Source organism: Melospiza georgiana, chromosome 26, assembly GCF_028018845.1.
Source record: "Melospiza georgiana isolate bMelGeo1 chromosome 26, bMelGeo1.pri, whole genome shotgun sequence".
In the NCBI taxonomy this organism is placed as follows: domain Eukaryota; kingdom Metazoa; phylum Chordata; class Aves; order Passeriformes; family Passerellidae; genus Melospiza; species Melospiza georgiana.
In genome coordinates this window covers 3,842,105-3,866,876 of record NC_080455.1, presented here as the reverse complement: position 1 = coordinate 3,866,876, position 24,772 = coordinate 3,842,105, and the positions used below count along the sequence as shown (strand labels likewise).

At 51.6% G+C, this 24,772-nt stretch overlaps 1 protein-coding gene across 1 annotated transcript; it reads right to left on the bottom strand.

Annotated features, from left to right (window-relative positions):
• Positions 1–7,215: 7,215 nt before the first annotated feature.
• On the bottom strand, positions 7,216–24,538 carry ACER1 (alkaline ceramidase 1). The gene is made up of 8 exons (XM_058040708.1): positions 24,493–24,538; positions 22,138–22,240; positions 13,174–13,288; positions 11,532–11,655; positions 10,485–10,499; positions 9,801–9,941; positions 8,339–8,476; positions 7,216–7,384 (listed from the first exon to the last, which is right to left on the bottom strand). The coding sequence occupies exons 2-8, from the start codon at positions 22,228–22,230 to the stop codon at positions 7,216–7,218; spliced, it is 795 nt and encodes a 264-aa protein (XP_057896691.1). The 5' UTR covers positions 22,231–22,240; positions 24,493–24,538.
• Positions 24,539–24,772: the final 234 nt, after the last annotated feature.

Sequence of the window (24,772 nt, the reverse complement as noted above, 5' to 3'; positions counted from 1 at the left end):
TGTGAGGATGGTAAATGTTATTTAATGTTAATGGGGAAATCGTAAAGCCTGATAGGATGATTCATGATGAACAACACATGCAACTTGTTGCCATTTTTGCTCTGTTTCACAGATTTGGGGTTGATTTCACTTGTCAGTGCTCTGGTGGATGGTAATACTTGGCAATATTAGGATAGCAAACAGCAAAATCTCACATATATTAATTCTTGTGTTTTCACACGACAGATCTTCATTGATTAATTTTTAAATTGGTCCCAGAAAGCACTTAGTGAGATATTGAAATTTGCACTTTATTGGCATTACATGGCACTATTCCTTGCTCCAGCTCAGCAAAATATATTCTTAAGTGTAAGTGCCATTGATATCAATGGAATTATTCATATTCTTAAAATTAAACATATGCTTAAACATTTCAGGAAGCTGAGACAGCTGGTCTCTTGTTGAAGGCCTATCTAAATAAATGCAGCATCTACAGCAGATTGTGAAATTTATAACCCCATGCACAACTTAATGTTGAATTTCTCAGCATTTCAGGTAAATCTTTACCTTTTGTTAAATATTTGTGCCAAAGAAGCAAAGTGGGACATTTCAGGACAGTCCAGTTTTTTATGTTTGAACACATCTGTGAAGAACCTCTGCAGGAATAGGGAGAGAAACAGCTGAATGTTCATAGAAAGTGAACCAAAAAAAAATAAAAAAGTGGAGGCTGACCCTAATTGAAACCACGTTTTGAGCTGTAATGGGAAGGCACAGAAAAATTAATCCTGCCATTTTAGGTATTTTGATAGCAGCCATTAGTGGAGAGTTGGAGTTATTCAAACCACTTTGCCAGACAGAAGGGAGCTGCTTGTTTTTCTTCTGCCAGCAGCAGTGAGAATGTCTTCCCAAGTGGAACCAAACCACAGGGGTTTATAGAAACAGCTGAAGAGATTATTTGATCTTTTGATTAAAACCTCATTTTTGGGTCAGCTGGTTTATTTTCCCAGGTAATGGCTGTGCTTCTCCTTGCCCACATCTCTGTGATCCCTGGTCAGACCCAGCCCTGGCTGGGGGTGCAGATCAGACAGAAGAAGAAAAAAGAAAAAAAAGAAAATGCAAAAAGAAAAAAATGACAGAGCATTCCCTGGAATATAGTGACAATATTCCCTGATATAGTGACATATTCCCTGATAGCTTCCACCTGCCCAGAACAGCCACCAATATCTATGAAATCCTGGCATTTATGGTTCATTTTGTCTCCTAAGAAAAGTGGACAGCAAGGACGTAGGGAAAACAATGAGGAACAAAAAAAAAGGAGTGTGTGAAGTGGGAGGGACAGGACTGCCAGACCCCAAGCTGGAAATCCTGTGTCAAGCCTCCAAAGTTACACTGAGTTGAAAGGACAAGACTTTTAAAAGTAATAATTCTTGGAGCTTATCTCTTTCCTTCCTGGGTTTCTCAGCCCTTTGTGTTCACGGTTTCAAACTTTTGGCTGCAGCCGTGGGAGATTAAAACTGAGCATAAACCCAGTGTTGGTTTCACCTGACTCTAAGTCAGTCCTGAAGATTGCCAGGCTGGCACTAAAATCCCAGGACTTTGTGACATCCACTCCCTGTTTCAAAACTACCCTGTCCTTTCTCTCTGAGACACTTTACAAATAAAGATCTTTTCCAAAAGGCATAAGCGACACTCTAGTGAAGCAATTTCTTTTCCTGGCACTGCTAAGAGCAGGGACTGAGTTATTATTAATTACTTTTGCATTATTTATGCAGGTCCTTGAATGTGCAATATCTTTTACAGATAAATCACCCTGCCTTGAAAAGTTTCCAGTCTGCCAGCCAAATCCTGGGAATCTGAAACAGCAGCAGGCAACTGGTGCAGCAGAACAGGTAAATGTTAATCCTTGATGCTGCAGGACTGGTGCCTTATCAACGCTTTTCTTTCAATCGTTTCGCGATTGCACCAAACAGACTCAACTGATGCTGTTGTTTCCCAACCTCTTTAATCTGGCATCAGCTGACAGGAGCAGCCTCCATCCTCTTCCTCACTCCCACTCCTTCTCTTGCCTCTCTTTTTTTTTCAGTGGAGAACCAAAGCAGGGACGTGGCAGAATTAAAGAGAGGTTTCTTTCAGGCCAGTCCCAGCCTGTGTCCCTGTGCATGGGTGTCTCTGTCCCTCTGGGAGCCTCTCAGGAACCCCAGCCAGCCCCAGCTCTGCAGAAAATTGGGAGACACTGTCCCGTGCCCCGAGGGTGCTGAGGGCACCTGGGCTGGTGCCTCCTGCTCCGAGCAGGTGCTCTGTCATTCTTTTCTTTTTGCATTTTCTTCTTTTTCTTTTTTTCTTCTTCTGTCTGATCTGCACCCCCAGCCAGGGCTGGGTCTGACCAGGGATCACAGAGATGTGGGCAAGGAGAAGCACAGCCATTACCTGGGAAAATAAACCAGCTGACCCAAAAATGAGGTTTTAAGCAGAACAGACACCAGAGACATGGGTAGGAGATAAAGGGCCGACTCTCAGCAGGAGTTAATCCAAGGTTTTATTCTAGGAGTCCCAAAGGAGCCCCTACACCTCAGGGGGTTCCTGCTGAGAGAGAGCCCCGAAGATGTGCCAAGGTTACACTTAAAGGGAGGTGGAAACATAAATTAGATAACATTTACTGACCAATAAGATAAATTAAGGTATGGATACTGGGAAATGGACATTTAGGACAGCCTATGGAGAAACACTTGAGGGGCTGACCCCTGGCCTCTGGGTAATCACTCGATGTCCTGACCAAAAGTTCTGGATGGAGGGGATGGGATGCTGAGTGATGGACAGAGAGCCAGGGTGGGGATTTGGGGGTGATCTCAGCAAAGGAAAGGGATTACACAGGTAGAGGGAGGGGGGTACAATCTGGGATAAACCGTTTGGGAAAAATACGGGGATACAAAACAAAACTACCACAAAGTATTACAAAGTATAAAAACACACTACAACACATGGGGCTTTGCAGGTCCTCCTGTCCTGAGCTCAGCTGGTGTCACCCCTGTCACACCCACACGGCCCAGGGAGCCCTCACAGCTCCCCAGGGTGCCAAGAAGGGCCCACTGCAGCCTCGAGGAGTTCCCCACTCCCTGTTTGGCCATCCCTTCATCCCCTGCCAGCTTTAGGGCTGTTTGTCAGCTCTGCCCCACAGATGCAGCCGTGGCTCCCTGGCAGCATCGAGAGCATCCCCAGCAGCTTTGGGGCATTTCGGAGGGGCAAACCCAGCCTCAGATAACCCTGTGCAGATGCCCAGACCACCGTCACAGGCTGCTCTTGGGGCTGCTTTGCTTTCTCAGGCTGCAGCCCTGCTCGGAGCAGGAGGCCCAGCCTCGGGCACTGCCGCCCTTTTAAAGCTGCTTTGTGGGTTTCTTTTCTTTTCTCTCTCTCTTTTTTTTTTTTCTTCCCTTCCCGCAGGTTCCCAGGGCGGGGGATTCAGCTTCTGGCCTCATCCAGAAATTCCCGAGGGTTTCAGATCCCCACGAGGCCTCTCAATGTCTTGATCTGCTTGAATAGGCATTTTTAACGCGGCCCCGGCTGTCATCGGGGCCTGTTACAGTCACTCAACTGCAGCGACATTGTTCTCCCGGCAGACACCTCCCTTATTTCCATACTGCATGGGGGATTTGGCCGCTGGGGCCGAGCATCCCACCGGGGCTGGCTGGCTGGAGGTGGCCAATTAGCCCTGCTTGCCCCCAGCCCAGCCCTGCATCCCCCTGCTCTTCATCCCCCTGCCCTTCATCCTCCAGCCCTTCACAGCCCAGCTCTGCATCCCCCTGCTCTTCATCCCCCAGCCCTTCATCTCCCAGCCCTGTATCCCCAGCCCTTTATCCCCAAATCCTTCATCCCCAGCCCTTCATGCCCCAGCCCTTCATCCCCCCAGCCCAGCCCTTCATCCCCCCGCTCTTCATCACCCCAGCCCTGCATCTCCCCTGTCCAGCCCTTCATCCCCCCAGCCCTTCATTTCCCAGCCCTTCATCCCCCAGTCTTTCATTCCCCAGCCCTTCATCCCCCCAGCGCTTCATCCCCCCAGCCCAGCCCTTCATCCCCCAGCCCTTCACCCCCTTCATCCCCAGCCATTTATCCCCCCCAGCCCAGCCCTTCGTGTCCCCCAGCCCTTCATCCTCCAGCCCTTCATCCCCCCAGCCCTTCATAGCCCAGCCCTTCATCCCCTCAACCCCTTCATCCCCTTCATCCCCCAGCCCTTCATCCCCTAGCCCTTCATCCTCTTCATCCTCCAGCCCTTCATCCTCTTCATCCTCCAGCCCTTCATCCCCTTCATTCCCCAGCCCTTCATTCCCCCAACCTTTCATCCCCCTGGCCCTTCACCCCCTTCATTCCCCAAGCCTTCATCCTCCAGCTCTTCATCCCCTTCATCCCCCCAGCCCTTTATCCCCCCCAGCCCAGCCCTTCATCCCCCAGCCCTTCATCCCCCCAGCCCTTCATCCCCTTCATCCCCCATCTCTTCATCCCCCAGCCCTTCATCCCCCAGCCCTCCATCCCCTTCATCCCCTTCATCCCCCAGCCCTCCATCCCCTTCATCCCCCATCTCTTCATCCCCCAGCCCTTCATCCCCCAGCCCTTCATCCCCTTCATCCCCTTCATCCCCCAGCCCTCCATCCCTTCATCCCCCAGCCCTCCATCCCCTTCATCCCCCATCCGCGGGGCTGCTGCTTCCCGTCCATCCCCGCGGCTCCTGCCGGAGGTGAGGGTGACCCCCTTTTCCTGTGCCAGGGGCTCCCTGGCAACGCCGCCTTTTCTTTGGCAGCGGCTCCTCCACCCCCTGGCTGGGCCGGGGGCTGTGAAAGCCCCGCTGCACTTTTGAACTTGCTGCCGGCGCGTTCGGGGCCAGCGGCGGCGGGGCCGGGCCCAGCGGGGACCCGGTGCAATTGCCCAGAAGTTATTAATAGGCTGGGGAAGAATGTGAGGATGGGCCGGGGAAAGGGTGAGGGTGAGGAGGGGCGGGAGAGAGAGGCAGGGAGGGTCAGCGAAAGGGAGACGGGGTGATGAGGGGAGAGAAGGGAGTGATGGCATGCAGGGGAGACAAAGAGGCAAAGGGATGGGATGGGCGCAGGATGGGCACACAGGGGCATGCACAGTCTGGAGATGGCAGCTCCCAGTGCCCTGCTCCTTGTGCAGGTGTCTGAGGGGTGGCTGTGCTGCAGGAGAGGTGTCTGGCTATCGCTGGCCAGGGGCTGTGTACAAATCACAAACGGGATGGTGTCCCAGACATCTTTGCGTTAAAAATCTTTCCTTAGGATTTTTCCTCCTGAGAAGCTGAGAGGCTTCAGGAACAAAATGTAAACAATGGTTATCTGCTGCTGTGGAATGCAACAGGTGCATCTGTGATTGGTCTCATCTGCTTGTTTGTAATTAATGGTCAATCACAGCACAGCTGACTCCGACAGAGAGCTGAGCCACAAACCTTTGTTATCATTCTTTCTTTTCTATTCTTAGCTTAGCTAGCCTTCTGAGATGAAACCTTTTCTTCTATTCTTTTAGTATAGTTTTAATGTAATATATATCATAAAACAATAAATCAAGCCTTCTGTCAGATCCTCATCTCTTCCCTCATCCTCAGACCCCTGTGACCATAGGACGGGGCTGCTGTGGAATGTGCCTTGAGCTGTTTTATTTTTCAGCATCCGCCTCATTACGTGGTTATAACAACGAGAAGATGCCACCAGCTCACATCTCAGGCAGCAGATGCCTTTAGCAGCTTTCCCAAAACCCTCTGATTTTGTGGATTCCCACATCTAACCCCAGAGAACAGAGGGACCAGGCCTGGGAGTCCAGTCCATGGCAAGGCATTTCTCTCGCAGGAAGAAATATCGCTCGGGGTTCATGAGCCAAATTTGCCATCTAGTGGCCCTGGGGACCATTGCAGAGGGACATTGCAGAAGGCACTGCCCGTCACTTTCTCCCCAGAGATAAAATCCAGAGTGATTCTGCTGCTGCTTTACTGGCCGGGGCCCAGAAATGGTCCCAGGGGTGACATTCCCTTGGTGCAGCTGCGTTTCAGGGAGCCACCCTCAGCCATGGGGCACTCTCCTGTTCCCCAAACCTGGCTGCTCACAGTGCCAAGCTGAGCCTTGTGCTGGCTCTGGGTGCTGGCCCAGCCTGCAGGGACTGTCCCTGGGCAGCACCAAGGCCTGGCACAGCTGCAGCCCTTGCTGGGCTCCTGTCCCTGGGCCAGAGCAGAGCTCAGCCCCTGCCCCTGTGCCTGCCCTGGGGAGGAGCTGCAGCCCCCGAGGAGCCTCCCCTCGGTCTCCTGGGCTGCAGCTGAACGAGCCAAGTGCCCTCAGCTGCTCCTCAGCCCTTCCCCAGCTCCGTGTCCCTCCTCTGGGCACTCTCCAACAGCTCTGGGTCCTTCTGATCTCGTGGTGCCCAGAGTGCCCCCAGCACTGGAGGTGAGGCTGCCCCAGGGCAGAGCAGAGTGGGACGATCCCAATCCCTTCCTTCAGCCAGCTTTGACCATCCTGGCTCCTTGCCTCATCCTGCCCCCAGAGAGCTCTTCCAGAAAGCAGAGGAGTCTCCAAGTTACCTTTGAGGCCTTTGGAGACTCAGAGCTGGGGAGGAACATGGGGGTTTGAGGAAAGGGAAGAACCTGGGGCAGGGCACTCCAGGGCCTGGGCTAGCAGAGCCTCTTTTGGGCTCTCACCCAGGATTTCTCTTTATGAACAGCTGTCCCTGGGTCAGAGAGAGCTTTGGCCGCCCTATCTGTGGTTGTGACTGGCAGACAAGAGGATGTGGTGCAGTCAGAGGGGAAAAAAAAGGCATCAGTATAAGTCAATGTCCACAGCTTTAATGCACAGCTGTCCTGAGTAAAACCACATACATCAATAAATAGAGGTAATAATAATAATTAGAGCAGCCCCAACAAACCCAGCTGTCACCAGTTTGGCTTCAGTCATGTGTGCTGTGCCCTTGTCAGCGAGGGGTGCTGGTGCTGCACTAACACAGAGGACACAGAAGCAGCACCGTGTCCCTCCCCACTCATGGGGATCTGCTGGAGGAAACCTCCAGCTCCCTGAACACCAGTCTGGGCAGAGCCTCCTGAGGCACCCGTGGGCTCCCACCTTGCTTCATGCCCAGCATCACGAGGCCTCAGCTGCTCCCTGCCCCTTGCACTGCCTGAGGGGCAGGAGGAGCACAACCGAGTGTGAGCATCACACACAACCCGTGCCCAGGGAGGCCTGAGGGCACCCCAGAGCTCTAGCACTGCTTGTGGGGCTCCTCCAGGGTGACATAGGGCACCACAACAGGCCACGAGTCGCTGGGCCAGTATTCCAGCTTGGGCTTGAACGAGGGCATCTCGTAGCTGACGTCGAAGTAGATGACCAGGGGGCAGCAGTACAGCAGGGACAGGGCTATCAGCACGTGCCTGCCAAGGAAACCAAAACTGTGGGTTGGACAGAGGGTCGTGGCATGGTCACCCTGAGGCTGCAGCCCCCAAAGGTCCCAGGAGGGCTGCAGGGAGTGTGTGTCCTGCAGGGTTTGTGCCTAAAGGGAGATCCTGGCAGACTCTGAGAGCTGGGCTGCGGTGGCAGAGGGGACTCATTCCAAAAATTCCCTATTTCCTGACTTGTCTGTCCCAACCATCCCTGTGCTTTGTGGGGATGGTTCTGAGTGTGCAGCACTTGCCTAGAGGGAGATCCTGGCAGAGCTCTGTGAGAGCTGGGATGGGGACAATTCCTGGTACAGCGGGGCTGGGGTGGCAGAGGGGACTCATCCCAACCATTCCCCATTTCCTGGCTGCATTGTCTGCAGGGAGTGTGTGTCCTGCAGGGTTTGTGCCTAAAGGGAGACCCTGGCAGAGCTCTGTGAGCTGGGATCAATTCCTGGTGCAGCGGGGGCTCATCCCAACCATTCCTCATTTCTTGGTGCAGTGGGGCTGTTGTGGCATAAGGGACTCATTCCAACCATTCCCCATTTCCTGCCTGGTCTGTCCCAGCCATCCCAGTGCTGCTTTGTGGGGATGGATCTGAGTGTGCAGCACTTGCAGCCCCACCTGGGCAGGCACTGAAATGTCAGGTCCGAACAAAGCTCTGCTTTTCAGTTTGGCTGCTGAAAGAACCTCTAGAACGTTGTACTTCACACAGCAGCCTGGGAGCAGCCACAGCCCTTTGAGAGCCCACCTGGAGGGACTTCTGGAACCATTTCACTTGCAAAACTGTGCTTGGGTGGTATGAAGGAGGAGAGGGACATTAAACAGTGAATCCTTGGGCTGACTGAGGAGAAACAGCAATAATGACAGGAAAGGGGGACAGGGTAGGGAAATAATTTTTCTATTCCTCTGCTGTGGGCCTTTCAGGGCTGGGGTTCCTGGATTCCTTACCAGAAGCTGTGGAAGTAGGGGAAGTTGATGGCCTGCCAGAGCCAGCAGAGCCAGCGGTCACTGATCCAGCTGGTGATGGCCAGGGCCCACCACATCACCATGACCGCGGCCATGCGGTGAACACGCTTGTCATTGCACCTGCAGGACACAGAGAGGGACAGGGAGCACTGAAATCACGTTGGGAGGAAAGGGAGCTGTAAACAGGGCTGGTTCCTGCCTGCACACGCAGCAGGGCAAACCCCAGCAAGCTCCTTCTGGAGAGTAACCCACAGGAGCTGGGGAAGTGTGGCTCTGGGGAGAGGATTTCTGACTTTCTGCGGGTGAGGATGATGCTGGGAGATGTCAAAGCACTCCTGTCTTTCTCTCCAGACCCTGGTGGGTTCTCCCAGCCTCACACTAAATGCCCCACAAAAGGGAAGGAGCTGCAGAGATGGCAGCCAACAGGGAGAATCACAGACTCATACAACTGTAAATATTAGAAAATACCTCTAAGATCATCATGTCCCGCTCTTAACCCAGCACCACCAGCATGTTCAGCACAAAACCCTGTTCTCAAATGCCACTTCCACAGGGCATTTCTGAAAACTTCACAGGGCATTTTTGAAAACTTCCAGGGATGTTTTCCAAAATGCCCTGTGTTCGAAAATTTCCAGGGTTGACGACTCCACCACTGTCCCATGGGTTTTTGAAGCTTTCCAGGGGTGATGATTGCACCACTGTCCCATGGGTTTTTGAAACTTTCCAGGGGTGATGATTCCACCACTGTCCCATGGGTTTTTGAAGCTTTCCAGGGATGATGATTCCACCACTGTCCCATGGGTTTTTGAAAACTCCCAAGGGGGAGAAATCATGGACTCATAGAACTATAAATATTAAAAAATACCTCTAAGATCATCATGGCCAGCTCTTAAACCAGCACCACCACCACATTCAGCACAAACCCTGTTCTCAAATGCCACATCCACAGGGCACTTTTGGAAACTTCCAGGGATGTTTTCCAAAATGCCCTGTGTTTGAAACCTTCCAGGGGTGATGATTCCACCACTGTCCCATGGGTTTTTGGAACCTTCCAGAGATGATGATTCCACCACTGTCCCATGGGTTTTTGGAACCTTCCAGAGATGATGATTGCACCACTGTCCCATGGGTTTTTGAAACTTTCCAGGGGTGATGATTCCACCACTGTCCCATGGGTTTTTGGAACCTTCCAGAGATAATGATTGCACCACTGTCCCATGGGTTTTTGAAGCTTTCCAGAGATGATGATTGCACCACTGTCCCATGGGTTGTCCCCATTCTGCCACCTGTGCCAGGTGCCCTTCCTGTACCCCACTGCCTGCCTGCTCCCTCCCAAGCACACGTGGCTGGTGAAGACTTGGTCTCAATTCCCTGTTGAGGACAGAGTCACTGCCCAGCAGGAGCACAGCTGGAGCTGCAGGTACCCCCTGAGCCCACTCCTTACTTCTTGAGCTCCTTCCAGGTCAGGTAGAGCAGGTGGAAGGCGATGCAGTTGAGGGCGTAGGCGTTGAGGGTGGGCTTGACAAAGGACATCAGGGTGCTGATCACGGTGGTGATACCAGTCAGCCAGAAGAAATGTCTCCTGAGGGGAAAGGGGACAGAGTGTCAGTGTAGGGGAGAGTGAGGATGGGAAAGGTCCTGAGAGGGGCAAAGCTTCCCCAGCACCTCCCTTCTGTCTGCATGTGGCTGATCTCAGTGTTTTTGGGGTCCTGCAGGGAGGGTGAGGTAGCAGCCCCCGGTGAGTGTTTGACAGACCCAGGGGCTGCTCCTGCACTTTCCTGGGGTGCCAGGGGTGAGGCACAGGGATGAGGCACAGGCAGGGAGCTCTGCACAGGGAAGGGCTGTGCAAACACCGATCTGGGCTCCCCGAGCAACAATAGGGCTCAGAGGGGCCTTTCACATGCAAATCCCTTCCCAAGTCCCTCTCTCTCCCCCAGCTGTGTCTCCTCGGTGAACTCCTGGTGACCTCCTGTTGGCCATGGGAAGATTGGAGCAGGTCTGTGCAAGGAGCTGGGCTGGCTCAGGGGGCTCCAGCCAGGAGGGAGCATCCTCTGAGCAAAGCCCTGCTGGGTTCCCGTTCCTGCTGGTGTCACACACATCCTTTATGGAAAATCCTTTCCTTAGGATTTTTCCTCCTGAGAAGCTGAGAGGTTTCAAGAATAAAATGTAAACATTGATTATCTGCTGCTGTGGAATGCAACAGGTGCATCTGTGATTGGCCTCATGTGGTTGTTTTTAATTAATGGCCAATCAAAGTCAGCTGGCTCAGACTCTCTGTCCAAGCTACAAACCTTCGTTATCATTCCTTCCTATTCTATTCTTAGCTAGCCTTCTGATGAAATCCTTTCTTCTATTCTTTTAGTATAGTTTACATAATGTATGTAATATATATGTATTATATATGTATGTATTTTATGTATATACATACATATATAATACGTATATATTACATACATGTAATATATATAATAATATATGATAATGTAATATATATCATAAAATGTAATATATAATGAAATAATAAATGTAATATATAATAAAATAATAAATTTATTATTTTATTACATATATATGTATATATATATGTATATATATATGTGTATATATATATATATATATATATATATATATATAAATGTAATATATAATCATAAAATAATAAATCTGCTTTCTGAAACATGGAGTCAGGTCCTCATCTCTTCCCTCATCCTCAGACCCCTGTGAACACCGTCACATGCTGGTCCATGCCCTCCCAGTGGCCCCATCCTTTCTGCTGGGCTCCTCCTTGAAATGAGGGCTGTGACCACCTTGTCCTATGGGAAACCTCCTCAGCCTTGAGGGAAATCTCTCTGTGGATGACAGAGGATGCTGGAACAGATTGACAGCACGAGTAATTGAATGTTAATGTTCAGGAACGTTTCGTTTCCTAATTAATTTTGAAATTCTCCATGCAAAGTTTTTCTCTGCAGCGACACAAACACAAACAGCTCCAGCTGAGAGGAGAATTTTACTTCTCCTCTGTCAGGATCTGATCCTAAAGCCCTTCAGTGACCTCAGGGCTGACCCTTTGCAGGGGAACTGGGGGATCTGTGGGTCACTACACCCCAGTGTCAGTGTCCCATCCCTCCCTCAGAGCCTGACCGTGTCCCTCTGGTCATACCTGGTCTTGATGCACTTGGGGAAGTAAGCCTGAGGGTACCAGAAGGAATAAGCCACAGCCAGCGTCCAGAGGATGGAGAGCTCATCCAGCAGCTGTCCCACGTAGCTCAGGGTCATGTGGAAGTACATGGAGAAGAGACCTGCAAGGAGCAAGGGCACCTTGAGATGACAAAGCTCCATCCTCCCACCAGCCCTGGGAGGTTCTTGGGGGCTGTTCCTGAAGACCCACCATTCCTGAAGACCCACCATTCCTGAAGACCCACCATTCCTGAAGATCCACCATTCCTCAAGACCCACCATTCCTCAAAATCCATTCCTGAAGACCCACCATTCCTGAATATCCACCATTCCTGAGGGCCCACCATTCCTGAATATCCACCATTCCTGAAGACCCACCATTCCTCAAGACCCACCATTCCTGAATATCCACCATTCCTGAGGGCCCACCATTCCTGAATATCCACCATTCCTGAAGACCCACCATTCCTCAAGACCCATCATTCCTCAAGATTCCTCAAAATCTTTAAGACCCACCGTTCCTCAAGATCCATTCCTGAAGACCCACCATTGCCAAAGACCCACCATTGCCAAGGATCCACCATTGCCAAAGATCCACCATTCCTCAAGACCCACCATTCCTGAAGAGCAGGGTGTGGATTTTGCTGTTCAAGGGGGGCCAGACTGAGTCAGCCCAGTCACACCATGTGGATCACAGGGCTGGAAGCTGCACATCCCCAGCTGGCAGCAACCATGGGCTGCAGGCTTCAAACACACCTGCCTGTTTGGTTGCCCACCCGAGTTTTCCCTGTGCTTTGGCCACTGAGACCCTCCAAATGTCTCATGTTGGGTTTTCTGGCAACCTGTCTGAGTTTTCCCTGTGCTTTGGCCACTGAGACCTTCCAAAGATCTCATGTTGGGTAGTCTGGCAACCTGTCCGAGTTTTATCTGTGCTTTGGCCACTGAGAGCCTCCAAAGGTCTCATGTTGGGTAGTCTGGCAACCTGAGTTTTCCCTGTGATTTGGCCACTGAGAGCCTCCAAAGGTCTCATGTTGGGTAGTTTGGCACCCTGTCTGAGTTTTCTTTGTGCTTTGGCCACTGAGACCTTCCAAATGTCTCATGTTGGGTATTCTGGCAACCTGTCTGAGTTTTCCCTGTGCTTTGGCCATTGGGACCCTCCAAAAGTCTCATGTTGGGTTTTTTGGCAACCTGTCCGAGTTTTATCTGTGCTTTGGCCACTGAGAGCCTCCAAAGGTCTCATGTTGGGTAGTTTGGCACCCTGTCTGAGTTTTCTTTGTGCTTTGGCCACTGAGACCTTCCAAATGTCTCATGTTGGGTATTCTGGCAACCTGTCTGAGTTTTCCCTGTGCTTTGGCCATTGGGACCCTCCAAAAGTCTCATGTTGGGTTTTTTGGCAACCTGTCCGAGTTTTATCTGTGCTTTGGCCACTGAGAGCCTCCAAAAGTCTCATGTTGGATAGTCTGGCAACCTGTCTGAGTTTTCCCTGTGATTTGGCCATTGGGACCCTCCAAAAGTCTCATGTTGGGTTTTCTGGCAACCTGTCTGAGTTTTCCCTGTGCTTTGGCCACTGAGACCTTGCACAGACCTCATGTTGGGTAGTTTGGTGACTTGTCTGGTTTTCCCACAGTGCTGGCACCCACCTACGAGGATGAGGAGCCCTGAGACAAAGTAGAGGGGCACAGCCTTCTTCTGGCAGTACTGCCTGTTCAGGTACAGCAGCGCAGGGGACAGCAGAAAGAAGCTCACATTGCTGATCTGAAAAACAAGAGACACACTCAGCTCCTCTGTGACCGTGTTCACAGGGGGTTTATGTTGAAGGAAGAGATGAGGATCTGACTCCATATCTCAGAAGGGCTGATTTGTTATTTTATGATATATATTACATTGAAAGTATACGAAAAGAATAGAAGAAAAGGTTTCACCAGAAAGCTAGCTAAGAATAGAATGGAAAAGAATGATAACAAAGGTTTGTGTCTCAGACTCTCTGTCTGAGGCAGCTCATTGTGATTGGCCATTAATTATAAGCATCCAAGATGGCCCAATCACAGATGCACCTGTTGCATTCCACAGCAGCAGATAATCAATGTTTATCTTTTGTTCCTGAGGCCTCTCAGCTTCTCAGGAGGTAAAATCCTAAGGAAAGGATTTTTTATAGAAGATGTCTGTGACCTCGTGGGCAAGCCCCGTCCCACCCCGTGGCTCAGCATCTCCTGATCTCCAGCAGGAAGCAGGGGTTGTTCTTGGCACAGGGAGAGGGCAGAGGTGTTTCTCCAGAAGCCAGGCTGGAACTGGAAGGGCAGCTCCTGCTGTGGCAGCCAGCAGTGGCTGCAGACACCTCTGCCCTCCCTCTGAGCTTCTGTGTCCCTTTTGGGTGATGCTGGTTTATCTTCAGCTGCCTGGTATCTCCAACAGCTCCTCAGTTTGCATCCATCTCCCTCTCATGCCAACCCAGACCCTCCAGGAGCTGCCTGGATGGCTCCTGACCATTCCAGACACCCTGTGAGGGGTTGGGAGGGTGTGAGGAGCTCAGCCAGCACAGCAAGGCACGGTCAGCAAAACATCCTGACCTGGGGGTGGGTGTGGTGGGGAGCAGCAGGATGAGCAGGACAGCAGGAGGTGGGGACAGGCAGCACTGAGGTGACATCCTGTGGTGTCAGGTGTGAAGCCACCTGGCCTGGGGAGGAGAGGTGTTCTGGATGCTGCTAATTACATGAGGTCATCAACCTCCTCTAAACACACCTAGCAAATGAACACAGAGGAATTGTTCTGCTCTGGCTTCCGACTCTGCAAAATTCCTGCTTTGACTGACTTTGATTAGTCTGGGGAGGAGGGGATGGTGCTGAGGAGGAGGGGATGGTGCTGGGGAGGAGGAGATGGTGCTGAAGAAGAGAGTGCTGAGCAAGATGGGATGGTGCTGGGGAGCAGGGGTGGGTGCTGAGAAAGAGGGAATGGTGCTGAGGAAAAGGAGATGGTGCTGAGGAGGAAAGAATGGTGCTGGAGAGGAGAAGATGGTGCTGAGGAGGAAGGGATGGTGCTGAGGAAGAGGAGAGGGTGCTGGGGAAGAGGGGATGGTGCTGAGGAAGAGGATGGTGCTGAGGAAGAGGAGAGGGTGCTGGGGAGGAGAGGATGGTGCTGGGGAAGAGGAAATGGTGCTGGGGAGGAGGAGATGGTGACGAGGAGGAGGGATGGTGCTGGGGAATAGGGGATGTGCTGGGGAGGAGAGGATGGTGCTGAGGAGGAAGAGATGGTGCTGGAGAGGAGATGGTGTTGTAGAGGAGGAGATGGTGCTGGGCAGGAGGGAATGGTGCTGGAGAGGAGGAGATGGAGCTGAGGAACAGGAGATGGTGCTGGGATAGAGGGAATGGCCCTGAGGAAAAGAGGATGGTGCTGGGGAGGATAGGGTGGTTCCGGGGCTCATTCTCTTGCTGGACTGCCTGAAGGTGCCAGTGCTTTGCGGAGAGGACATGCCACATTGAATGGCCAAAATGTGGGAGCTGGGGAGGAGCAGTGAGGGCCCAAAGCCCGGACCTGTCCGCTGGGCCAGGCCTGCTCCACCCTGCAGCACAGGGCAGGGAAATCTGAGCTAATTTAATTTATCTCTGTGGGTTCCTTCCTTGCCTTTTCCACCCGACTTTGCAAGCTCGGGGAAGGGATACCAGTGGGAAGCACGGCCTCCCCAGTGAAAATGGTTGTTGCTTATGAAAGGTTGGGATTGTGGTGCTGCATTTACCTGCCAGACAGCTCTCAGGGGCTCTGGAGCCATCTGCTGAGATGCCATTTGGCAAAGCACCAGCGTGACTTCTATCTCAGCCTCACAATCCTTCCCCTTTCATCTTCCAGCTCCGTGCTGACCCAGACCCCACCCCTGGAATTTGGCATCCACAGCTGGATTCTCCCCCCTCAGCAGCACCAGGTAAACTGCAAAATCATCCCAGGGATCCCCTGGGACCCCAGTTTATGCTAACAGGGCTGCAAATCACCGGGATGTTGTCATTTCTCTGGAACACGCCCTCTCCTATTCCAGAGGGAAACACAATTCATGCCTAATGCGAGGTCTCTATTCCCTTAAACACCGCAGATTCATCTTGATTTTCACTAAGGCTTCCACGAGACAAGTTGATGCTCCCATTAGCGGCAGCTCTCGGGGCTGAATGGATTTGTTTTTGGATTTGTTTTCCACAGGTGCTTAGAGCCAAATCCCGGCCAATTCCCATTCCAGCCATGAAATGAGAAGCGCTGCTCCCACTTGCACCCCCGAGGTCAAATTGTTCAGAAACGACCGAGAAATCAAACAACAGCCGCGCTTCAAACACTTCTTTTCCCTTGAATTGATTAAGGAGGCTTTTGGGAAGGCAAGGAGAGGGAAAACGCTTTGGGGGAAAGGCAGGAGAGTGCAAGTGCCAGCACGAATTTCAGTGAGGAAACTGAAGAGAGAGGAGAGCCCCGCATCCCCGAGCACCGGGCATTGCAACAGCGCCATTAATTACATGATAGCTGCGTTATCACTTCATTAACTCGGGACGAGATGTGCAAGATCAGATAGCAGAAGGGAGGGAGGGAGAACCGGGGGAACCGTGCCAATAGGGCCAGGGAGATAAACGGGATTCCGAGTTTGGCGAACAGCTCCCACCCCCGTGGGGAACACGAGGAGGTTTTCATCACTCTGGTTTGTAAATGCTGACTTTCTGTCTTCCCTCTGGGATGTGGCAAGCTCTGTCTCAGATGTGGTTGGGAGGGTTTTGCTCCCAGGACAGACACTGGAAGTTTTTGTGGAGTTTCTGCTCAGGCTGGGACCCCCTAACACAGCTTCTATTTCAGCCTCTGCTCCCTCTGCCCGAGGAGATAAGGGAGATAAGGGAGTGGTTTGGTGTGATAGGACATGTGAGAGCCCCCCTGGCTGAGCTCCCACTCCCCAATAAATGTGAATTATTGCTCCAGCTGCCTCAGCTGAGCCCAACTATTTGCTTCTTCTCCTAGGAGAGTGTCAGAACTCAGTGCATCCCTCTGGGTGTCCAGAGTTGCTGGGACCCCATCAGGGGGCTCAGAGACCCCGGCACACAGCCCAGAACACCTGGGGATTTGATTTTGACCCCTGGAGCAAGTTACCAGCTTTGTATGAGCACCTGAAAGTCACAGAAGTTTAAATAGTATAATAATAAAACTATCACAGGGTGAAAATGTAGATTTTAGGATTTTTGGTATGGGGGTTATGGGGACAGGATGGAGGAACTTGGGCATGTCCAGCCTTTCTTCTTCTTCTTCTCTATCTCCATTTTCAGCAGTGATGTTGGCACTTTGGGGTTGGTTTAGAGTAGAAGTGCACTGTCTAACACAGGTGATGGGTATTGGGAATTAAGTGTAAATATGTTATATGTAGTTTGTAGTATAAAAGGACAATACAGAGAGTGCCTGTGGCTGCCCTGCTGAGCAAAAAGAAAATTTTACAGATAAGAATTAATAAACAACCTCAAGACCGAAAACTGAAGAGCTCTGACTCGTTCTTCAGCCACGTGGGCTGAAACAGAGACATCCTGCACATCTCAGGGCAGCAATTAACAACTAAGCTCAGGAGAGGAGAGAAGAGAAGCTGGGATCAGCAACACAGCTGAAATCCTGGAGCATGAACAGGATCATTGGGAAGAGCCCAAATTCTGCAGCTCCAGCCTGAGACAGAGGGACAGAACCTTCACCTGTGACAGGTGAGATCGGCCTCTGATGGGGATTGAGGCAGGAGGGGCTGCTCCTCACTCACAGAATGCACAGAATCCATAGAATCACAGAATTTACAGACTTTACAGAATTCACAGAATTCACAGAATGCACAGAATGGACAGAATCCACAGAATGCACAGAAATTACAGAATTCACAGAATGGATGCTCCAGCCAGGCACTTTCTGCAGTGGAAGGAGATTTCCTGGCAGGGAAGGATTCAAGGGTTCATTCAGGGAAGGACTCCAGCCTGAGACAGTGGGACAGAACCTGCACCTGTGACAGGTGAGATCAGCCTCTGGTGGGGATTGAGGCAGGAGCTGCTGGTTTGAGCCAGAAGACAATAAATGTCTGGGTCACTGAGTCACTGTAAATGGAGCTCTGCTGCTGAACTGCATCCAGCCATGAGCCACCATGTGTTATTGGCTACCTCAAGGTGCTGTTTACATTCTTTTCTCATACCCCTGGTGCTTGTTTCCAATAAAAAGCATCCGAGGCAAGCAGGCCTGAGAGAGTGTGGCTGGCACAGAGCAATCCCCAGCAGCACATTTGGCACAGAGCAGCTCTGCTCCAGCCCCAGGCAGGGCTGGGAGGAAGACATTGGAGAGGAAGCTCTGTGAGCAAACCCTGCTGATTTAGTGAGGCTTGGCTGGGTTCCCAGCTGGCCTAAAACTCCAGAAAAAATGGGGTAAATATTGGTGTAATTAATTCAGGGCAGTAACAATTGCAGCAACCTGAATGTGGGGAACAAATGAAGGGGGAGAAGAAGGGAAGATGCAGGCTGGGAGGATCAGAGGATGGTGTCCTGTCACAGACATCTTTTATGGAAAATCCTTTATTTGGGGTTTTTTTCCTCCTGAGAATCTGAGAGGCCTCAGGAACAAAATGTAAACATTGATTATCTGCTGCTGTGGAATGCAACAGGTGCATCTGGGATTGGTCTCATGGGGTTGTTTCTAATTAATGGCCAATCACAGTCAGCTGGCTCAGAGAGAGAGTCCAAGCCACAAACCTTTGTTATCATTCATTTTTTTTCTATTCTTAGCCAGCCTTCTGATGAAATCCTTTCTTCTATTCTTTTAGTATAGTTTTAATGAAATATATACCATAAAATAATAAATCAAGCCTTCTGAAACATGGAGTCAGATCCTCATCTCTTCCCTCATCCCCAGACCCCTGTGAACACAGTCACAGTGCCCTGAGCCCCAGATTTCTATAATCCTTTCTATAATCTAGATTTCTATGATTCTTTAGGGCACATCACAAGGAGCCTGATCCTGGGGGAGATCCCAGAGCAGGAATGGGGATCCCTGTGCTGCTGCTGCTGCTGCTGCAGGGTTGAAACCCAGGCAGTGCCAGGCAAGGATGGGACCCGGGCAATGCCAAACAGGCTGAAGGAGGGTCCCAGGCAGTACCAACCAAGGATGGGATGGAGGCAGTGCCAACCAGGCTGTGCTGGCTTAAAGGGGGACCCATTCAGTGCCAGCCAAGGATGGGATGTAGGCAGTGCCAAACAGGCTGTGCTGGGTGAAGAAGTGTCCCAGGCAGTGCCAAACAGGCTGAAGGAGGGAGCCAGGCAGTGGCAAACAGGCCATGCTGCTCAGGAATGGTCCCAGGCAGGGCCAGCCAGGCTGTTCTGGCTGAAGGAGGGTCCCAGGCAGTGCCAAACAGGCTGAAGGAGGGACCCAAGCAGTGCCAGCCAAGGATGGGACTCAAGCAGTGCCAAACAGGCTGTGCTGGGTGAAAGAGGGACCCATTCAGTGCCAAACAGGCTGAAGAAGGGAGCCAGGCAGTGCCAGGCAAGGATGGGATGTGGGCAGTGCCAAACAGGCTGTGCTGGTTGAAAGAGTGACCCAGGCAGTGCCAGCCAGGCTGTGCTGGGTGAAGGAGGGACCCAGGCAGTGCCAGCCAAGGATGGCATGTAGGCAGTGCCAAACAGGTTGTGCTGGGTGAAAGAGGGACCCAGGCAGTGCCAGCCAGGCTGAAGAAGGGAGCCAGGCAGTGCCAGGCAAGGATGGGTCCCAGGCAGTGCCAAACAGGTTGTTCTGGGCAGAGGAGAGACCCATTCAGTGCCAGCCAGGCTGTGCTGCTCAGGAAGGGCTGATGCCCACCTCAGTGATGTTCCTGCCCAATTTTGGTGGCAAGGCCTCGCCCTGAGCACAGCACAGCTTTAGGGCTGTTGTCAATGCTCAGATAAGGGCAGGTTTCAGGAGGGTTTGCTGCTCTGCCACCCCTTGTGTGGGCAGGGGTCACCAGCCAGCCCGAGGCTGCCATGGCAGGGTTGGATTCCTCAGGAATCACATCCTAACACAAAATTGTCTCCCTCCCTTCCTGCACTGGCACTCTGCTGATCTCCTGAGCCTGGCACAAAGTTCAGCAGTGCAGGGACCATAGAAAGCTCTTTCTGTGCTGTGGAAGAGGTGTCCAGTGTCACACAGAGGAGAAAAGGGCAAATCCAACTGCTGGGGAAAAATCCTGCAGGGTTTGCTTGTCCATATCCCTCCCTACGTTATACAAATACAGACATTGCCCTCTTGCAACATACAATTATATGGATCCTGCCCGGGAATTCAGCATTGAGAGATCCAATTTTTTTTCTTAATTATATGTCAATATTTGCCTTGGTATTGAAATCAGACCTATTTCTGTTGGCTCTGTTGGGCTACTTCATCACACAAACATCACTAAACTTTTTTTTTATCAGGTTGGAAGTTAAATTCATTAGATCTTCACTTTTTTTTTTTTTTTTACCTGCTCCTTCACCGATGCTCTTGCATCTCTGAGTTGCAAAATTTCAAGTTCTCTCTCTCCCTCAGTTATCACTTTCCTTTTTATGCACTGGAGAGCTTTTCCTCACTGTGCCTGAGCCCCACACGGTGAGAATTCATCCCAGGGGTGTGGAATGGAAACCTGGGAGGTGGCTGTGGCTCCTCCAGGACTGGGAACCTGGGCGAGATGTTCAGAATTTAGAAACCTGTGCCACAGAATGAGCCAGGCTGCTGAGAGTTAATGTTTTTATGGGAATTACAGGGCCTACAAGGATTAGTCATGCATCTGGCAACACCAGCTGGTGCCCAGCACAGGAGTCAGGCACTGAAGTGCTTTTGAAGAGCTCCTGAGATAGCTGCTGGTGTGATAAGAGCTCTGAGCTACTTTATAAGCCTGGTGTCAGTGGTATCTCAGCTCCTGCTTAAAAAATGCTGCCTTGTGTATCAAACCAGGACATGAGGCAAATTTACCTCCTGGAAGGAAGGAATTCACACCAAAAGCAAACCCTTCACTTTCAGGCAATCAGCCCCTCTGCAGTGTTAGCAGCCACTCAAACCCAGAGGCTTTGGGCACTTCCAGCTGCATTTAGAATGGTTTGGTTTGGGAGGGACCTTAAAGATCATCTCCTTCCACCCCTTGCCATGGGCAGGGATATGTTCCACTCACACAGGTCACTCCAAGCCCTGACATCTGAGATGCTGATGGGAGTGTTGAGTGATTTCTGCATCTCCTTGCTCATTTCCCTGCTCTGCACTGAGATAGCTGTTGGTGTGATAAGAGCTCTGAGCTACTTTATAAGCCTGGTGTCAGTGGTATCTCAGCTCCTGCTTAAAAAATGCTGCTTTATGTCTCAAACCAGGATATGAGGCAAATTTACCTCCCGGAAGGAAGGAATTCACACCAAAACCAAACCCTTCACTTTCAGGCTTTGTGCTCTTGCTGGCAATCAGCCCCTCTGCAGTGTTAGCAGCCACTCAAACCCAGACACTTTGGGCACTTCCAGCTGAATTTACAATGGTTTGAATTGGAAAGGATGTTCAAGATCATCCCCTTCCACCCCTTGCCATGGGCAGGGATATGTTCCACTCACACAGGTCACTCCAAGCCCTGACATCTGAGATGCTGATGGGAGTGTTGAGTGATTTCTGCATCTCCTTGCTCATTTCCCTGCTCTGCAGCTCTGAGCCCATGCAGCAGCAAACAGCACAAAACACCCGTCTGGGTGCCACAGGGAAGCAGGGTTTGCTCTGGACAGGCAAATCTTTCTTTGCTGAGTGCCCCAAAGAGCAGTGAGCACACACAGCCCCCTCCTCTGAGACCCTGGAGCCTGCAGGACTCGGTCCGGGCAATTATTGTCATTACAGGTAATTTATTAAAAACAGGAAATGCTTTAAAAAAAAAAGAGGAAGAGCCATTTCCATGAGAACAAGATCTTCTAGTATTAGGCAGCAATTGCCAAAAGCTGTAAACAAGGCCTGTGGAAGGCTGTAAATCCACATGCCTCACACCCCTGGCAGCCTTTAATTGCTGTGAGGGAGCAGGACATGCTTGGAGAGGCTGCTTATCTCAGGCTGATACGGATGCTGCAGCCAAAGCACTGGCACTGGAGGCAGCCTGGGTGATGAAGGATCACAGGAGGTGAAACTGGCTCATGCTCTGAGCCCAGTTCCGTGTTCCCAGCGCGCCTGACACGGTTCATGGCAGTGCTGCCTCTCGTTTGGCCGCTCCTGAGCGTTCAGCTGGGATGTGCGAGCCCTGTGTGGGGCTGAGCCCGGCTGGCAGCGGAGCTGCAGGACTGGTATAACAGGATCTCACAGATCTGGGCTGTCAGGGAGCCCTGCCAGAGCTTTCTCACTGGGAATCAACCCCCCCCCCCCCCCCCCCCCACACACACACACAGAGAAATACCCCTGAACCCAGCACGTTTTGGGGAACAACCATGGCAAACAGCAAAAATCACCCGATTTACCTAAAGCTCAGAAAATGCTCCCCACACCAGCACCCTCCATCACCAGGAAGCTCAAAGGAGCGAGGAGGAGGACAGAAAGCAGGGATGTGCCATGCTGTGGGGGTCCCAAAAGCAGCTCCTGGGCGCCTGGAACCCCAGTATCCCCGGGGCACTCACGGTGTTGTAGTACTCAGCGATCACCGCCGAGCGCACGAAGTTGCTCTCACACCAATCCACCTCGGCGCTCTGGTAGGAGAAAATGCTCGGCATCCTCAGCACCCTGGGGGGAAGGAGAGCAGCAGGTCAGTGCTGGGCACGGGGGAGCGCAGGGCTGCGCACACAAAGGGATCCGATCCTGCTCCTCACATGTGTGGCCCCAGCACAGCGCCCTACCCAGCCACCAAGGGCTCATCATCTTCCCAACACACATCCTTCTGCTCAACTGCTCCTCTCTCCCCTCGATTCGCAGGAGCTGCAAACTGCCCCAGAAAATGCTCTTGGGCTCTGAGGATGGTCACCAATCCATGGCATTAACATCTCTCATCAGGTGGTGCTGCTGCTGCCACAGGACTCGTCCCCATTTCAGCCCAGCGCTGGTCACCTCATCTTCTCCCTTCTCCTCACTTTCTTTGTGACTCAGACCTTCGTGCCAGGAAGGCTTCCCTGTGCTCTGAGAGTTACCTCTGGGGAGTGGACAGCCCTGCAGAGGCTGGTGCTCATTGGCTCTGCTCTCCACTCTCATTCCTCAGCATCTTCCCAAGGGCTGGAACTCTGCTCGAGGGAGCTCAGGCCTGGAGCAGCAGCGCAGAGCCCGGGCATCGCTGCAGTGCTGGGGCACTGGGAGCACTGGGAGCACTGGGAGGTGCCTCTTTGCTCTCAATTGGGGTGCACTCCCAGGCAAAGTCCACCACTGGTTTAACGTGAGAGGGGTTGGAGTTTGACACCTCCAGCAGGTTCTCAACCGCCAGACCCAGCCTCTGGCAGCACTGCAGCTTCAAAATGGGATTCCAAACAAACAAAATCTAACCTTCTGCCTGTTTTATTCCCCCATGTCACCCCGGTTTTTTAAGATTTTCTAAGCCTTCTGATGTTAACATTCTTGTAGCGAACTCTCTCACACACTTTCTGTAAATAGCGCATTGTTTTGCACTCCTTTATAGAAGAAGAGAAATTAATGAACTGTTAGTTTGACCAGTGCCATTGGAGAGGTGGCACTGTCACCCTCCAACCCACTGTCACTTATAAAAAAACTATAAATGTTAAAGTAAAAAAATAAACTTCCATTTTCCTTCACCTTAAGAACAGCAGTGTGCGCTTGTGGTTTTTCGTGTCCTATAGTGACACCCCCATGTTAAAAACTTTCCTGTCCTCATTGTTAAATTAAATTCATTAATTTAAAAAAGCAGTTCTGATCTTATTTTGATCAGAAGTTTCCTATTTGCTATATATATATATATTTTCAGATCCTTGTGACTTTAGAGCTGTTTTTGAAGACAGGTGGCAACCTTAGAGGCATCTGGAAGCACCACCAAACCCATGGTATCTGGATTTTTGGTACAAAACAGAGACAGGGATTCCCTGGGGCTGAGCAGTTCAGTCCCTGGATGCTGTGTGGGACTAACCCAGCCAGCTGTGCTGCTCCAGCCCTGCAGAGTGAGCAGCTTTGGGGTGACACCAGGCAGGTGACACTGCCTCAGTGCCATCTCTGAGCTCCTGAGAGACACTGCTGGCAAACAGCTTTTCTTTGAAAACTTTTAAATCTCTAATGCAGGGGAAGGAGGTTTGTCTCAAACCCTCTCATCGGTTGATGATGTTCTTGAGGAGAAAATCCCCGTTTGCCGTGGCACGAGCTGAGCCACCGCTGTGTCCAGCAGTGCCCTGGGTGTGCAGCAGGGTGAGGCTCCCTCAGCTGCCTCTGCCTCCCTTCCCAAGCAGTTCAAAGGGAGGGAACACGGGAGTGCAGCACAAACGAGCTCTGCTGCAGCTCCTGCTCCGACCAGCCCGACCGACCCGAGGGTGAGCTGCACTCCAACCACGGCCTCTCCTTACTCCAGGCAAAGAGGTGCCAGGCAGGAGGGTTTGAGGGCTGAATCTTCACCCTCCTGGGTTTCCATGTGCTCCTTCACACCCCAGGGACTCTCTCCTCATCCCTCATTGCTTCTACAGCGACGTAAGGTGAAAAACAATCAGAGCCAGGATGGGAAATCCCAGCTCATGGATGAGGAGATGTCAGTGGAGAGATGGTGGAGGGATGGAGAAGGAGAAGGAGAAGGAGAAGGAGAAGGAGAAAAGAAGAAGGAGAAGGAGAAGGAGAAGGAGAAGGAGAAGGAGAAGGAGAAGGAGAAGGAGAAGGAGAAGGAGAAGGAGAAAGAAGAAGAAGAAGAAGAAGAATAATAAGAAGAAGAAGAACAAGAACAAGAACAAGAACAAGAACAAGAACAAGAACAAGAACAAGAACAAGCAGCAGAAAGATGGAAGCAGTGATGGAGTGCCCAGCTCTGGCTGCTGGTGTCTCCTCCCAGCCTGCCTTACCTGTGATCCCTGGATGGACCAGCACTGCTTCCACACGCTCCGGGAGCTCCAAGGTTTCCAGCAAAGCTGGAGCAGCAACCTGCCCTGCCTCTCTAGCTCCGGAGGAATGCCCACGGTGTGAGCTCACCACCAGCAGCCGCCAGAAAATCCCCTCTGTCCGTCCCTAGGGAAAGAGCTGGGATGTGACGGGAGTCATGTGCACCCTCCAGGCAAAGCTGGCTCCCCACAGGAAACATTTTGGCTGGAGGGGTTTATATCCGTGCCCCCAGATGGGCAGGGG

Bases quoted from the DNA above. Each gene is read 5' to 3' on its own strand.
- ACER1 (XM_058040708.1), bottom strand. From the start codon at position 22,230: ATGCCGAGCATTTTCTCCTACCAGAGCGCCGAGGTGGATTGGTGTGAG. The intron at 11,656-13,173 runs GTGGGTGCCAGC...TGCTCCTTGCAG, and splicing joins AGGGCTCCTCATCCTCGTAG to GTCTCTTCTCCATGTACTTC. The intron at 8,477-9,800 runs GTAAGGAGTGGG...TGTGTCCTGCAG, and splicing joins ACCTGGAAGGAGCTCAAGAA to GTGCAATGACAAGCGTGTTC.